At 41.5% G+C, this 17,065-nt stretch overlaps 1 protein-coding gene and 1 pseudogene across 2 annotated transcripts; one reads left to right on the top strand and one right to left on the bottom strand.

Moving 5' to 3' along the window:
- Positions 1–9,616: 9,616 nt before the first annotated feature.
- On the bottom strand, positions 9,617–17,025 carry LOC125544244 (protoheme IX farnesyltransferase, mitochondrial-like; annotated as a pseudogene). Its single transcript, XR_015617670.1, has 7 exons — positions 16,289–17,025; positions 15,359–15,488; positions 14,994–15,131; positions 14,736–14,869; positions 10,543–10,668; positions 10,336–10,439; positions 9,617–10,120 (listed from the first exon to the last, which is right to left on the bottom strand). The product of XR_015617670.1 is annotated as a protoheme IX farnesyltransferase, mitochondrial-like (transcript).
- On the top strand, positions 11,511–12,347 carry LOC147988732 (uncharacterized). The gene has a single exon (XM_087542690.1). The coding sequence runs from the start codon at positions 11,511–11,513 to the stop codon at positions 12,345–12,347; it is 837 nt and encodes a 278-aa protein (XP_087398816.1).
- Positions 17,026–17,065: the final 40 nt, after the last annotated feature.

Here is a 17,065-nt window from a genome sequence, read left to right as displayed (position 1 = left end):
AAGGCACCAGACCGATCCCGTCCTGCATAATGTGTGGGGGTCTTACATAGAAGGGGCTATAAATAGCAGAATACAAATCAGGTGAGGATAATTGAAGCTAGTAGTCTGATAGGAATGAGAGTTAACAGGAAAAGAAACTGACTATGTAGGATGTATAGGCTGAGATACAGGTGCTCCACGAGCACCCTGTAGTTGAGAGAGGATCTTGTGTCGAGGCATAATAGTACTACCTAGATTGGCAATTTATATATAATCTTTACATCTATATCAATATAAAAAGATCCAAAGGGGCAGATCCAATTAATCTCGGTCATCAAATCATGTCAATCCAACGACCTAAGCTATTTCAATGTCGAGCGCTCAACACGTTTAGCGTGCAGTTAATTTCATATCAAAAATAGTGCTAATCACATAATAACACGCAAATAATATCCTGCTTAATATCCGCATGCACTTGATATACTTCCAAATTAACGTGCATTGCACGTACACATTGACTACTACTAATAAAAGCATCTCCTGTTTTGTGGTCGTACATCATCGGCATTTTACAAAGAAGTCCTTGTGTTTTTTGATATTCAACCCGCAGTCTTATTTTAAGTAAGAGAATAGAACGTTTTTCGGATTTTACACAAAACCCTCTACACTTTCACGTAATCAACCCATAGTTTAGTTTTAAATGAGAAATTAAATCATTTTTTGCATTTTTACAGAAAGCAGCATGCCTTTTATGCTAATTAACCCGCATTCTACATAGAACAATTTTTTTTAAAATATCCATATCTTCTAGACCATAACTTCAATTTTAACATGTTATATATGAAATTTGATTTGAAAAATATCTAGAATCCGCATATAATTTTATTTTTACCTCTTGACCATTTTAAAATGTTATTTGGAGTGCAACCTTAATCAGTAGCGCACAAACAAATTGAAGATGAAATAAATGTAGCAATAGAAAAACCTCATCTTATGCCGCGAGAGAGTGCGTTGTGGTGTTGTAAGCACTATGATCATCGTATGCGAGAATGCGACGATGGATAAATGGCAACAAGATGGGATGTCATGTTGAAATAAAGAACATGGACCTATTGGGTTACGGGTATGTGGTATCTTTTTATCCCGTCGCTACGCACGGGCGCTTTTGCTACTAATAGTAAAGGGGCTATTGCTTCTGGCGGTACATTATCAAAATTACTCCCAAAGTTGCAAAATATTACCCGCGGATGCCACCTAGAAGTTATAAAAAAAGGTTTCACACAGGGAAATCCCTTCTTGGGCCGGCACAGTAGAAACATTTTATACTGCGCTCTGTGCGCTGGGAGAAGAAACAACGCGCATGTTTGGGCCGGCCCATATTTGGGCGGTCTGTTTTCAAAAAATCGTATTTTATTTTTCGTTTTCGTTTTTCATCAGCTTTTTTTGCATTTTAAATATTTTGAATTAGAAAAATAGAAAATTTGCAAAAATGAGAATTTTGAACATATTTGTGACTTTTAGAAAATGTTTGCGTATTCATAACATATTCACAGTTTTCAAAACAAATGCTTGGGAATCAAAAAATGTTCATGATTTATTAAAAGAGTTTGTGTATCCAAAACATTAATGAAATTGAATAAAATTTCAGAAATTTAAAAATGTTGACGAATTGAAAAATATATTTAAAAAATAAAAACTTGTTTGTGACATACAAATAGTTTATTCATTGATAAAATGTCTGATGATTCAAAAAATGGCCATGCATTTCAAAAAGTGTTCGTTAAATCACAATAATTTTCATGAATTTCAAAAATTGTTCCACCAAACAATTTCGAAAGAAATGTCCATCGATTCTAGGAATGTTAACCTATTGAAGAAAAATATTTTACAAACGTTCACAGTTATAAAAAATGATTGCAAATAGTATAAAATGTTCAAGATTTTAGAAAATTTTCGAAAATCTGTAAAAAAATGTTCAAGAATTTGCAATATGTTCATGATTTCAGATATGCTCACGAGTTTAAAAATATGTTCATGATTTTAAAGTTATTACTATTTCATGAAAATGAGAGTGCTAGTGTATCCCGGTGATGCAGTAAAATGTGGTCATTGCCCGTTGAATGCACGGGCCCTTTGTCTAGATAAAAAAAATGTTCATGAATTTCAAAAATTGTATCAGCAATTTCCAAAAAAGAAAATCATCGATTCTAGGAATTTTCACTGATTGAAGAAAATTGTTTAAGAAAATGTTAACTATTTTAAAAAATATTTGCAAATTTTATAAAATGTTAATAAATTCAAAACGTGATCTTGATTTTAGAAAATGTTTAAAAAATTGTAAAAGTGTTTAAGGATTTGAAACATGTTCATGATTTCAGATATGTGCACGAGTTTTAAAAAATATTCATGATTTCATGAAATTGAGAGTGATAGTTTATCTCGGTGATGGAGCAAAATGTAGTCATGGCATTGGAGATTATGCAAAAAAAAAATCTCTCGTTACAATGCACGGGCCCTTTTGCTAGTGCTACTAGGGCATGTACAATGGTGGCATATGGATACATATGCCCCATAACAAAAAGTAATTTGAGGCACCTACATTTATTTTTTCTTCCCAATGCAAGCTACCATTAGTGGGCCTCATTAAGAAATAGAAAATAAAAACTCTAGTATACATGCATCTCTACTTTCACTCCAACCTTTTCAGCTTTTGTCACCGGACCACACTTTTTCTCTTCAAGCACCCGCCTCCTGGAGAGGATCCCGCTTCCCTATCCAAACCTGCTTTACATCATATCCGATTCTACATGGCATACGAGGCATCACCTTGAGGCTATGCATTGTATATGCCCTAAAGTAATAATGATGGGACGAACATGGGGCTTGCTTGGTGCTTTTGTTAGGAACGTTAGCAAAGATCGTGCCAGATTCTCGTTTGCATGCTTTATTTATTGCCTTCCAAGTTTTCTGTTACACCAACTTATGAGAATGTGGTCTGCAATATTTTTCTTATCTACTTATATGGTCCAAAAAAGTCAGGGGCAGGTCCGGCATGGGGGCGTGTAGGGGCGGCCACCCCGGGTAAACTTTTGGAACCTAGGATTACCCGGTACTACTTTGGCTACCATGGGGGCGGGAGTGAAGCTTTGTTCTTGTTTTCAGGGTTGTATGTCTGCATAGCTCGGGAGATCAAGCAGGAAGATGAGAGGGGGGAAGATTCCATTTCGTTTTATGAGATGGGCTATCAGTTAAGTTGCAGAAACCGGCAGTACATGCCCAGTTGAACTTAAACCCATTTTATCTATACACGCTTGAGCCTTGACGCTCCCAATTCCGCTAGTTTTCAATGGACGATTGATCCGGAAAATCGTTCAGGTCAAAAACGCCTCCATGCACGTCGACTCGCTGCCTCGCCACGGCGCTGCCAAAGTCCCACCGAAGGCGTTGGATGGGGAAGGATGAAGTCCACCCGTTCCTGCTCAGAGCGCAGCCCACACGCAAGACGTCATCTCCATAACACCGCACCCCGCTCAAATTTGTAATTAGCAGCCAACAAGGCAGTAAGCAGCAGGTTCTTCCATTCTCCTCGTAAACTTGCCTTCTTCCAGGGGCTGCTTCTCCAATTCCATTATTTGATTTCTTGTCATATTGGCCTAATGGAAGGTTGTAGATCTCCAAGTTAGAATTTATATGCATTTTCGGTTGTGTTATGTATTTTTCGCCTAGTTTTTGATAATGTAACTATTTTGAAGAATTAGTTTTGTTGATCAGCTTGCCAAATTCAATACTACTTGGCCAATTAATTCTGTTGAATGTCTTATTTAATTGTATCGTGGCATCGATTTTTTGTTTCCTTCAAAAGATTATCCCGGGTAACTTCAAATTCTGGATCCTCACTGAAAATGGTGAGGGGTGTCTTGGGTCGACAATATATGCTATTACCTCCAACTACATATAAATAAGCAACATCAAACGAAAGTGCCATCAGAGCTTCACTTTTTTTAGTCCCATTCACGCGGTTTGGTACATGACTCGTAAATTCTCCCAACAAATGAACTGATGATATGTCTTCAATATAGTAGATAGAGCAGGAATCTTGCATTGAATTAACGTCATATAAAATTTTCCTTTGCATGTTACACGACATGCAGCACTTGCTGAAACGCTTGTGATATATATATATATATATATATATATATATATATATATATATATATATATATAGAAGAGGTTGTTGCATTGCTTGTTCTCCCCAACTCATCTAATGCCCATCCATATAATAAAATAGCTAGCAAGAAGAAATACAAGAGAGAAAGCAAGCTGAAGATAAATTCAAGTTTATAGTCATGTAAATTGAAATGAGAGGAATCAGAAACACATGTTGTCTATGTTGGATGTATAGGCTGAGAGACAGAACTCAGAGAAGCACGTCCCAAGAAGTTGGACTTGTATTAGGGCACAACAATACCACGTATCTTTCTGGAGATGCTACAACAATAAACAAAGTGGTACCAGATCACGATTTTTGTCTGCCAATAGGCATGTTCGTTCATAGTTTAAATACGAGTACATGATTCATGTTTTTGTTATGACGATTATCAAAGGAGATGTAATGTTATGAGTCCAATACTTGTCTTTCAAGCCAAGCCATGCTTTGTATATGTAGAGGCAGTCATTTAGGATAACAAGCACTAAAAAAATAAAAGCCATTTTCAACTCTATCCTCCTTTCTGTCCAATAACGATGTCATCATGTTTAATTACATTGTTAGCAAATTACACAAAACTGGTTGATGTATCGAATAGTCAATAATATATTGGGGTAATCTCTCACAACAAACACAAACAAAGTCCTTACCGTTTGAACGAAAATAATGTGTCAGACCCACATGTAAGGTTCAACATAATGTTGGCTGGCATCTTAAGACGCATGATACAGCCTGATACAATTTCCTTTACTCTCTGACATGTTGAAGCTAGGCCATGTCACTCTCTTTCAAAGTGTGCCCAAGCTACATCACATGACTATACACCTATCCTATTGTTGAACCACCATCCAAACCGGCTGTAGGTATCCCGTGCTACCGTCTCCCAACAGTGTACACACATTTATTACTTCTCTACTTATATTGTCCAAAAAGGTGAGAAGTGCCTTTGGTCGACATTGTATGATATTACCTCCAACTACATATACACGACACCAATGAGAGTAACATCAGAGCTTCATCCATTTTCAGTCCCATTCATACGGTTTGGTACAGGACTCATAAGTTCTTCCAACAAATGAGCTTATGATATATCTTCAATGAACAATGGTAGTAGATAGAGCAGGAATCTTGCATTGAATTAACGTCATAGTACATTTTCCTTTGCATGTTATTGCAACACTTACTCGATCGCTCATGATATAAGAGGCTGTAGCATTGCTTTCTTCTTGTCACTTCTCATACCCATCCATATAATACAATAGCTAGCTAGTAGAAATACAAGAGAGAAAACAATCTAGGATAATATAATTCATGTATAGAGTCCTGCTCATTGGAATGAGAGGAATCAGAAAGGCTTGTTGACTCAGTTCGATGTCTAGGTCGAGACACAGAAAGCTAAGCAGCACAGCTTCCAAAGCTGGACTTGTATTACGGCACCACAGTACCATATAGAATTTTGGCAATGCTACAGCTATAAACAAAGTGATACTAGATCATGATGTCTAGCAGCCTATCAGCATGATTCTGTCGTAGTTTAAAGTATCAGAGTACACGATTCATGGTTTTCTTGCGAGGACTAGCAAAGGATTGGATAGCAAGCAAGAAACAAATGGAAGTCACTTTCATCTCTAACCTCCTCTCTCTCTTGAATAAAGATGTCATCGTGTTCAATTACACTATGAGTAAATTACACAAAACTTTAATATTGATGGTTGATGTAACAAATAGTCAAAACAATAAATTTGAGTAATCTCTCACAACAAACACAAGAAAACCATGATTGATTGTGTGTCGCCTGCTCACTTCCTCCGCGTACGCACTTAGCAGTGACACAACACAGCACACACGACGCATTTGCATCTAGCAGTCAAGTGGCAACGGCGGCGTGCGTAAATCAACCATCCTCTGATTGTTCTTTGTGAATGTTCTATTTATTTTTCTTAATCTTCATTTCTCCAAATTGTTAGTCGAGAATAGAGGATTATATTCATTGTTTACTTTTGTTTTTATTAATCTATTGTATTATCCAGTCAAATATGACCGTAATTTTCATTGGCTCGTTATAAAACTTGTGAAGAAGTGGAAGAAAAACAAGATGTATTTTATGCATCTAAATTTCTGGATTATGACCGTTATTTGGTAATAGCATTATGACCATTTAAATTTCTAAGACTGTCCACCATGCTACCACACTATCTAACATAATTCATCTTGTTCTTGCAGTGTAACTAAATTATTGGAGACACAATTGCCACAAATAATACTTTACAGTTTCGTTGTTATTATTATGAACTTTTTTATGTCTTAAATCGTTGTACAACAAAAAAAAAACAATTTGACTCCACATTCCCATGTCGGAAATCCTGGCTCTGCCACTATGGCTCACCCAGAGCGAGATGTGACACCAGCTCTACTGAATAAAGACACCCGTGGCTAGTCATATAGCTACCATTGATCCATATGGATACCAAACAGTGTGATGGTTCATGAACAATGAACAAAAGTAAGGGAGCACAACTGATGGAGAAATCTATGGTGAAGTAATGGCGCAACTGAACACAACAAAATAAATTATGTAATTGCATGCATCAGTTTTATTGATGTTGGTTGAGGGTTTATGAAATATAATAGCAAACTGGATAAAAGAGTAATGCCCATGTGCGAGAACTGGGCTTATATGCATGGTCATGTGAAATATACTTTTCGATAAAGGGAATATATTAATATCATGAAGATACCAATTACACCCGGCCTCTGCACCAACAAAATGTCAAAAAGACATAAAGGATGCACACAACCAAGAAGAAAATAAAAAAGAGAGAAAAAGAAAACAAAGACCCCCATCACGGTGATGAAAAACTCGCAACAACAGCACTCTAACCAACATCGAAGACAACACCTGGACTACAAAAGTGATTCTTCAAAAGCAACGCCTCCAAGAAGGAAACAATGCACAAACGTTGTCGTCGCCCGATCGAAGAACCTGGGTTTTCACCCCGGTGAAAGTCCAAGTTTCCAAAACAATCCCTTCAAGAAGGTCATTTCCAAGTACAAGCAACGAAGGCCAGACTTTGGGTTTTCACCCTAGAAACCGCGACTTGGTACTCGAGGAGCACCACCAAAAATACAGTCTGCCTGTGCTGCCACCTCCTCTTGCCAAGGCTGGTGTTGCAAGTCATCAAACACCCGACACACAGGAAGAACCTGTGCCGCATAGTCTTCATCGCAACCAATACACATCTCCGCCATTATAAACCTTCGATCATAACCACATGACTTTCTCCACCTCTATCAATTTCTTGGAAATCTATATTTAGACATGTCCCATGACATCGACCAAAAGGCGAAGCTTCGCTCCACGCCCTCATGAAACCTCACTGGCTGAAGGCGAGGGTGCACACGACCAGATCAATTCCAATCTAGATATCGAGTGGCGTAAGGCACATCGTCGGAGATCTCCGATAGGAACACCGGAACTCATCAACAGGCAGATCGAGGAGGCTGACTTCAAGCAGATTTGCTACTTGGTGCAAGAAGATGAGCAAGGCCAATCCACCTTTAATCCCAAGCCAGCGGCCCCCACACCACCAACTTACTGCCGGGGAGAAGACGAGGCCGCCATTGGTCTTCTGGCGCTGAACAAATAGAACAATCTAGTGTCGCACCAGATCAGGCCCAGCGCCTCCGCCTCCCAGCGCCGCTGCCCCGCGCTTGACGCAAACAACAACATCCGGACCGCGACCCGCGGGCCCAGATTGAACCTAGGAAGGGTCCGCGTTGCCGACGCCCGCACGCCACGGATCAGCACGTCGGAGAGCCACCTAGTCGCTCGACAAAGGCCAGCGTCGTCGCCTCGTCTTCTCGCCCGTTGATCTTCCCGCGTGCACACCCTACGCCATGTTCCTCCGCCCCGAGACATAGCAGATGTGCGCCTCCTCTGCCCTCCGCCGTTCGGCGGGACGGGCACCGCCACCGCAGCCGGCGCCGCCGGCGGCAGCGGCCAGGGGAATCGAGATGGGGAACGGTTGACTAGGGTTGCGGGGGGCCTTCGGAGTCGCTCGAGCGGGAGCGACCCGGGGGGCGATTCAGGTGAAATATGCTGCTTCAACATTTTAACTCCATCCACTCCCCATGACCCCTTAATCCTTATGATCTATTCCTGCCTATTTATAGGTTCTTCACACCTTCTAAAGCGTTGCATTCTACCTATCCTTCTCTCCTTTCTTCTTCAAATTGCTTCACATGGTAGTTCAACTTGAGACATCTTCTCGTGATATATACTTTCCACATTTTCTTGTGATATATACTCTCCTCCTTTACCACTAAATTTATCCCCGCTCACCTTCGGATCCATATCTACTTCCCTCATGTGACTCAAGCCTATCTACTACTTGCCTCATCTAATCCCCTTCTTGAATCACGATATAAGTGGGAGGGGAGAAAGAAAACAAGGATGGATGGTGATAGAACATTCCCATTGAGTTGGCTACAAGGCATTGCACACCCTGCTCAACAATCTTGGGTCTGCTCTTGGAGGAGTGCAACCTGAAGGAGTGAATCAGGGATCGGGGGCCTTGAGAATGAGATTTTGTTTCTCCACAAGGGGAAACATTTCAAGCCACTAGACATGGGAGGCATAGGGAAAGGAAGAGTAACTTGAAATGGCAGATCTTCTACAGGCCCCTTTTATGTCTCTTCACATTCTCCTGCATTAACTACTAGAGTCCTAAAAACCGTTTGCTAGCTTCTTGGAGTTTCTACGGCATTCTTCTTCTTCACTCCAGCATGCTATTCTTCTAAATGTAAACAATCCATAGCATTTGGGAACACAGACGAGGGAGCTTGTCTATGGTCAACGTATGATTGGACTCCAGATCATCTCGGAACACATGTATGTGCACACACCATAGGTTTCATTCTCTCATTGGTAGACAAAAAATCTCCCTCGTCCTTGGTCGGAAATACAAGTTGGAAAAATCATTTCCTTCGTCTTCAAAGAGGATTGCACTCAAAATGCTGCAATAGCCATCTTGGCCTGGGGTTACTAACAGCGCCTTCAAGTCTGGTTACATCACCACACGATCAAGTCAGCAGTAACGTCCATCGTTACTACGACGTTGTTACTACATGGCCATGCGGCTGCCGTATTCCCTTGACTTGTCACTCCTACATAAGCCGAAGCCAAGATAGCCTCTAGACAAAACTTACAAGCTCGCAAGATGCACGCTGTAACCACATTGTCCATACAAGAGAAAACATCCTGCAGAAGTACGATGCTACGACTAGAACAGGTGGCATGAACATGGGTAAAAGCTCCTACATGTGCAACTCATGCCTAGATTATCCACATGCTCATTGCATTCATGAAATTCCCAAATCATGAGCATTGCCGCGAAATCCCCCTGACAGCTCAACTTTATATTTTTTCCAAATAAAAATTACGCTCATCATTCTTAGATTTTTTTTAGCAATACAAAGTGGATCTCCCATGAGCAGGAAAAATTCTTGTGGAAGAGCGAAAAAGAATTTCCTTACAACAGAAAAAAGGAAGGAATGCTAGGAAGGCATTGATTACTCATGAGCTTGGCCAGATATGTACACAGGTACAGGTAAGAAGGGGAATGGGGCTACAGAAACATAGTCAACTGCAGGGCGTGACTGAGCACGATGATGTTCCCTTTTCTGTCTAGCTCTTTCTTCGTCGTCCCGCAGCTCAGCAACACAAAGAACTCCAGCGATCTCGCTATTCTCATTGGTTAGGCAGCCGATGCAATATAAGTCCTGCCATTAAAGCAGGAAGATACAAAAGGCTGCCATGGAACATTCTTCTTGCACTCTTGTGAGTAGGATCTAGTACAAATGATAAGGCTCCAATGGTAAGGCCCGTCGTTAGAAGTGATGCTTCAAAACTGAACCATCCAGATGTTAGACCCCCTACAGATTAACCATTTGTTAGTTCCATGAGTAACATCTCAAGTTTGACCAAGTTTATTTGTTACAAGTAGAAGCAAATGGAAATTATTAGAGAACCTATATGATCATTGGTACTTACAGTTATACCCAATATGCATGATTACATATCCCAAGTTTGACCAATTTTGTTACAAGTAATGGAAATTAGAGAACCAATATGCATGATTACTACTTACAGTTGTATGCAAGTAACCCCAATGGCAGCATGTAGAGACAATTCCTGAGTGATACCCATGCAGTTCTTGTACCACTAGGATCAGCAAAAGAGAGCATTCGGTACCTGAATCAACAAGTCAATCAATGTAAAGGCATGTAACATTTTGATGTAACTTCTACACTAGATAGATCTAGTAATAACCAGTTGGAATTAATAATTGAGTTACCCTCCAGCAACGTAGTCGTCACGGCATAAGTACGCAAGGGCCATGAAATGTGGTAACTGCCAAAAGTACAAAGCAGCAGGCAGAATCATAGAGTTGAGTGACACTTCAGATGCTGCTGCTGCCCACCTGTATCAAGATAAATAAGGCCGGCCAAATGCCATGTAAACATATTGCACAGCTCCATTCATATTCATTCAATAAATAAACAGGAGTGCAATACTGTACAGAATATATGCCCATGATGCCTATAAGCAACCCCCTTTTTTATTTGCTTGCTTAACATGTCATTTATATCACCTGAAACAGCCTCCAAGGCAGCGGTATCATCAATTTGGTGCTTTAAGTTAGCAGCCATGGATTTGAGAGTAGTTCATAACTTCAATTTGTTTGTTTAAGCTGGTAGGTCCAGATGTCTCTACGATATATATGTTGCTTTTATTCTAACAGATCTGTTATGGCCGTGGGTGCACAAGGCAGCAGGATATAGGCTCATCCGTGAAGGCATTGGATAGATTATGCTAGAGATAGGAAAGGTAAGAAAAGGAGTAATTCAAGTACTCCCTCCCTAGGAACAAAATGAGGCAGTACTAAGTTTGTGAGGGTGCAGGGAGAACGAGACATCGATGATGTGCATGAGTAGTCGCGAGAGTCGTCACTATGTGTGTGTGCGCGCACACACACATAGACATGCATATCCGTGTTTACGTAAAATTCTTAGCTTGCAAAACGCTCTTATATTGTGAGACGGAGGGAGTAGTAATTATCCTTGTTGGATACAGTTGAGTCCATTACAAAGAGTGTAGTTAAACTAAGAAGAGCCCAGGTGAACTAGGAAGGTAGCTATGGTTTGGTCTTGAGTTTAAACCATAGTAAACAAAAGGCACGCCTAGGCTATAGGCAATAGCAAAACGCCTAGTGCTTAATGTGCGCATAATTATGCTTAAGCATGTGCTCCAAGAGAGGGCCGAATGAAATCCATGCTCCCCTCCATTGCGATTCGTCGTGGATCTTGGGCGTCTGTGGTTTCTACTTCCGCTAGCCCGACATCCCCATCCAATGTGGTGCTTCAGACCGCTCTGGCTGACCAGACCGAGTTGCTTAAAGGTTGGCAGGCACGAATTGAGAGCTTTCTAGAGCGAGCGGAGGCTGCTTTGAGTAGGCTCTCTCTTGTGCCGACTACATTGCTGGCCACGCAGACGCCACTGCCTCTTGGTGTGGCCATTGTTGACTCCACGGAGGACGAAGGGGCAGAGCCCTATGGTTGTTTCTTCCCTCGTGTTCGGGACAATTCATCATCGATGTCTGCACCGTCAGTTGTGTTGCCTACCGCTGTGGGTGAGTCCATCGCCGTGCTTGCGGCTCCGGTGCTGCGTCTCATGCCCGAGCTTCGGGATATATGTTCGAGCCCTGCTTCACCTCTGTCATTGAAGCGGTTGGAGGTGGACTCATCGGCGACTTTGTGTGAGAGACATGTTTCGCCTCTGTCATGTGAGCAACTGGAGGCGCCGAAGTCCATTGTGTCGATGGTTCTTGTGGTGGAGGATGTCGTGTTGGGGTTTCCTCGGGTCAACGATGTCGATGCGGATGGTTTGTTGGTGCCTGCCCCTAGGAGCCCCTTGGTTGATGACAATTACATCAAGAAGTACAATGAGTTCTACGACTTTCTTGATAAATGGGTGGCTAATCAGTCTGGATCTGGCAGCACAAATGGATGCCTCCTCAAGAAGAAACCCAATAGGGAGAAAGCAAAGAGAAACAAAAGCAAGAAGGGCGGCGTTATCTGGAAGGCGCACGCGATTTCATGATGGAGAGTGCTTCGTTTTTATTGTGTCGGTGTTCTTGTGTGAAGCTCCGTTGTGTTGTACAAGTGTCTGAGGGTTGCGGTTGTGGTGCATTGGGAGGGCCACATGTGCGGTCACGGTGTTTCTTGTTGTGTGAGTAGTACGCCTTTGGGTTGTTTGTAACGGTTTTTGCCTGGTTTTCCGAAAATTAACTGGGCAATTCTTTTCTTCTTAATTAATCGATGAGGCAAATCTTTTGCCTCCGTTTTGAAAAAAAGTTAGGCCCTCGTGAACACATAAAGTATTGATTTTTTCCCACACCTTTACGAATATTATTTCATCATGAAAATTTGCACGCGTGTAGGAAAAAACATAAATGTTTCTTGCAAAAAACGTTCAGATTTTGTTTACTATTTTTTTGGATTTTATTGTTCATCCGAGATCTTGTGAGCTCGGGTTCACAATAGCACTTTCGCTATTATTGTTCCTACCTTGAATTTAAGTACATCAAGCAAGATTGACACCAGCATTAAGTGAATGCATCATAACATGTGGTTGTTTTTTGCAAACCTAGCCACAAATGTGGTTGTTTTTTGCAATTAACTCACTTGAAAGAGCACACTCCTGCAACAGAGCATTCAAGGAGACAAAGTTCAGTGGCATTTACGGAGGTTAACCAGTTACAAAAGGCACCAGACCGATCCCGTCCTGCATAATGTGTGGGGGTCTTACATAGAAGGGGCTATAAATAGCAGAATACAAATCAGGTGAGGATAATTGAAGCTAGTAGTCTGATAGGAATGAGAGTTAACAGGAAAAGAAACTGACTATGTAGGATGTATAGGCTGAGATACAGGTGCTCCACGAGCACCCTGTAGTTGAGAGAGGATCTTGTGTCGAGGCATAATAGTACTACCTAGATTGGCAATTTATATATAATCTTTACATCTATATCAATATAAAAAGATCCAAAGGGGCAGATCCAATTAATCTCGGTCATCAAATCATGTCAATCCAACGACCTAAGCTATTTCAATGTCGAGCGCTCAACACGTTTAGCGTGCAGTTAATTTCATATCAAAAATAGTGCTAATCACATAATAACACGCAAATAATATCCTGCTTAATATCCGCATGCACTTGATATACTTCCAAATTAACGTGCATTGCACGTACACATTGACTACTACTAATAAAAGCATCTCCTGTTTTGTGGTCGTACATCATCGGCATTTTACAAAGAAGTCCTTGTGTTTTTTGATATTCAACCCGCAGTCTTATTTTAAGTAAGAGAATAGAACGTTTTTCGGATTTTACACAAAACCCTCTACACTTTCACGTAATCAACCCATAGTTTAGTTTTTTGATATTCAACACGCAAATAAGTTAGCAGCCATGATTTGAGAGTAGTTCATAACTTCAATTTGTTGTTTAAGCTGGTAGGTCCAGATGTCTCTACGATATATATGTTGCTTTTATTCTAACAGATCTGTTATGGCCGTGGGTGCACAAGGCAGCAGGATATAGGCTCATCCGTGAAGGCATTGGATAGATTATGCTAGAGATAGGAAAGGTAAGAAAAGGAGTAATTCAAGTACTCCCTCCCTAGGAACAAAATGAGGCAGTACTAAGTTTGTGAGGGTGCAGGGAGAACGAGACATCGATGATGTGCATGAGTAGTCGCGAGAGTCGTCACTATGTGTGTGTGCGCGCACACACACATAGACATGCATATCCGTGTTTACGTAAAATTCTTAGCTTGCAAAACACTCTTAAATTGTGAGACAGAGGGAGTAGTAATTATCCTTGTTGGATACAGTTGAGTCCATTACAAAGAGTGTAGTTAAACTAAGAAGAGCCCAGGTGAACTAGGAAGGTAGCTATGGTTTGGTCTTGAGTTTAAACCATAGTAAACAAAAGGCATGCCTAGGCTCTAGGCAATAGCAAAACGCCTAGTGCTTAATGTGCGCATAATTGTGCTTAAGCATGTGCTTTGGTCAGAAAAGCGCAAGGCGGTGGCAAAACTCGCAATTAGCGCCTACCGTCTTTTAAAACTTCGGTTTAAACTGAAATACGACTTGCAAATCAAGTTAGCCGTCCTACTTAAAGGACTAGCATGTATCACATTTAATCACTCGATAAGAGAATAGTTTATCAATCTGTCATCTCCCTCGTTCGTCCTCCCTAAGCCATGTTCTATTACCCAATCCCATACGCCGTGCCATGCAGTGATCTTCATGGCAGTACTAAACCAGGTTGTTCCAGTGGCCAGGCCATTAAATGACTAAATCAGGGAGCACAATAAGAACTTAAACCAGGGGATGAAGAGCATACACACGCTCCATTATTCAACATATAAAATACGCCCTTCAACCTAGAAAGTCCATATGTGTGTCTTCAGCAGTAACATACCCTAGAAGTGGCGGAATGGCCCCAACAACTGCTCCCACCCATGTATTAACATGGTGTATTTGCTTCAGTGGAGTGTACACAAATGCATACAGAATGAGATTGGATGCTGCAAGCCCAGCAGCTAAGTAATTAGCCTGCAAGACATTGCCAAAGTTTCGCAATGTTCAGTTCCAATAACAGCACTATACCAACTACAGCGACCGTACACAATTCAAACAAAGTGTAGAGCAAGTACAGGCAAACAGCAAAGAGCCGAACCTTGCAAGCCAATAATGCTGTTCCTGCAGCTCCAACACTTGTAGCCCACATGGCAGCATGCACAGGACTAATACGCCCTGATGGTAGGGGCCGTCGCATTGTCCTTTTCATTTTAGCATCATTCTTTATCTCGAACACCTGAGAAGGACGTCGATGCACCAAGTTCATTGTCTCTAAGCGTGATAATCAGGTGTATAATGATATCTATAAGTCCCAATACAATGTGAATATGTAGGAAAATCAGAATAACTTGTCAAAAAGTGATATTAAAGTATGAGGTTGCGTGACAATGAACACAAAAGGAATTCAAGAATGTGAACACAAAGAATTAATGGAAAAGGCTACCCCAAAAAACAAGCACATACCTGGTTGAGAGTGTTGGCAGATGCTGCAACCATCATGGTACCAGTGCATGTGTAGCAAAGTCCAGCAATGTCTACGATGCTGCCACTCCCGAGCACATATCCAGCCCCCGATGTTGCCACAACAAGTGCACTAGATACCATAAAAAGGGAACGTATAATAAAATAAAATAAATGCAACAAGAGAACAAATAATTCGTCAGTTACAAGGAGTTCCAAAATGCAAGACACAGACCATGGCAAACTCATATATATTACCATATGCGGACAGATTGCAAGAAGTCGAGTGCCATTACAATTTATGAAATCTGATGAATGGCAAAAACTAATGATACTGAACACCGTATGACAAAAACATTAAAAGCTAGTTCATTTTTACCATCTTAGCTTTTCAGGGCACACTAAACCACTAATTGACCACTATGCATACATTGTCAAGGTGGACCGACCAAGGCAGTAATGATTTGGCAGCGGCCACTATCTGCTATCTAGGATCTCCACTGCGCACAAAAGTTTTGGCCAAGCCCTAACATTGCATGACATGGGTCCAAAAGCACAACAAACTGGATGGTGAAGCAAAAAACAAGAACAAGAAGAGGAGAGGTCATGTGTCAAACGAACCCAGTCTCCAGTACACTTACAATTCCATTTCTACATCATAAACAGAAGGGCTACATCAGCTAGTTTGTCACATAGCATCGTATGTTCACCGAACAGCATCAGAGGTTAATCTCACAGAGTCAGTACTACGAAGCCCAAGGTTCGCAATCCACCATACTAGACCCTACACCGTTAAGGGGTATTAATGAGTTCGTGCTCAGCTGTTAAGGGCTATTCATTTCTTCTGAATCTAGCCACAAGAACTGAAGAGCGTATATCTACTTCATTATGAAAAACTTCAAATGTGAAGGGAAACGGGAGCAAATTGCGCACCTGAGGCGGGCTTTGGAGAGCTCCCAGTAGCATCGCCCATAGTGCCGCAGCATGTCGGAGGTGGAGGCGGCAGTGCACCTGAGGCGGGCTTTGGAGAGCTCCCAGTAGCACCGCCCGTAGTGCCGCAGCACATTGGAGGCAGAGGCAGCAGTGGCGCCGCCTATCCACATGGCGGCGGGGGTGCACGGCGAACGATGAGGAGGCCAGAAAGATCAGGTGGACGCTTTGGGCCAAAGAGGTTCGAATGAAACAAATTTAGAGCGCACCAGGGCACTAATTATACAACCCCAGGGCACTCGCTACACAAACCCAGAGCCAGTACTTTATTAGACCACTAATTATACAACCCTAGGGCACTAATTGCCATCTTTGGTTTGATTAGGTATGCAAGTATACAGATCATGTGTGCTGCCTAGGCCTTACTACTTATCTAATTATTACTTCCTCCATTCCTAAATATAAGTCTTTTTAGAGACTCGTGTGGAGTCTCTAAAAAGACTTATATTTAGGAACAGAGGGAGTAAAATATAGCTCAAGAACACATCACTGGAATACAGATGGGATGTGCCCCCTGGTTGCCTAATTAGACAGATCAAGAACACATGACGAAAAAGTACATAAGGAAATTATACTATCACTCATCTATTCGCGTCAACCCTATAACAGACAGGAATGGATCAAGAAGACATAGTATTTCTTGACTTGACTTTCATCCACCGGCCGGCAGCTGGAGGAGGTATCCACTGAGTCCTTGCCTGGAGTCGTTCACCGGGATGT

The sequence above is a fragment of the Triticum urartu genome, chromosome 1A (genome assembly GCF_056163025.1).
Source record: "Triticum urartu cultivar PI428250 chromosome 1A, HENAU_Tu73, whole genome shotgun sequence".
NCBI lineage: Eukaryota > Viridiplantae > Streptophyta > Magnoliopsida > Poales > Poaceae > Triticum > Triticum urartu.
Note: the sequence above shows the minus strand (reverse complement) of the source record. Positions and strands in the feature narration are given on the sequence as shown.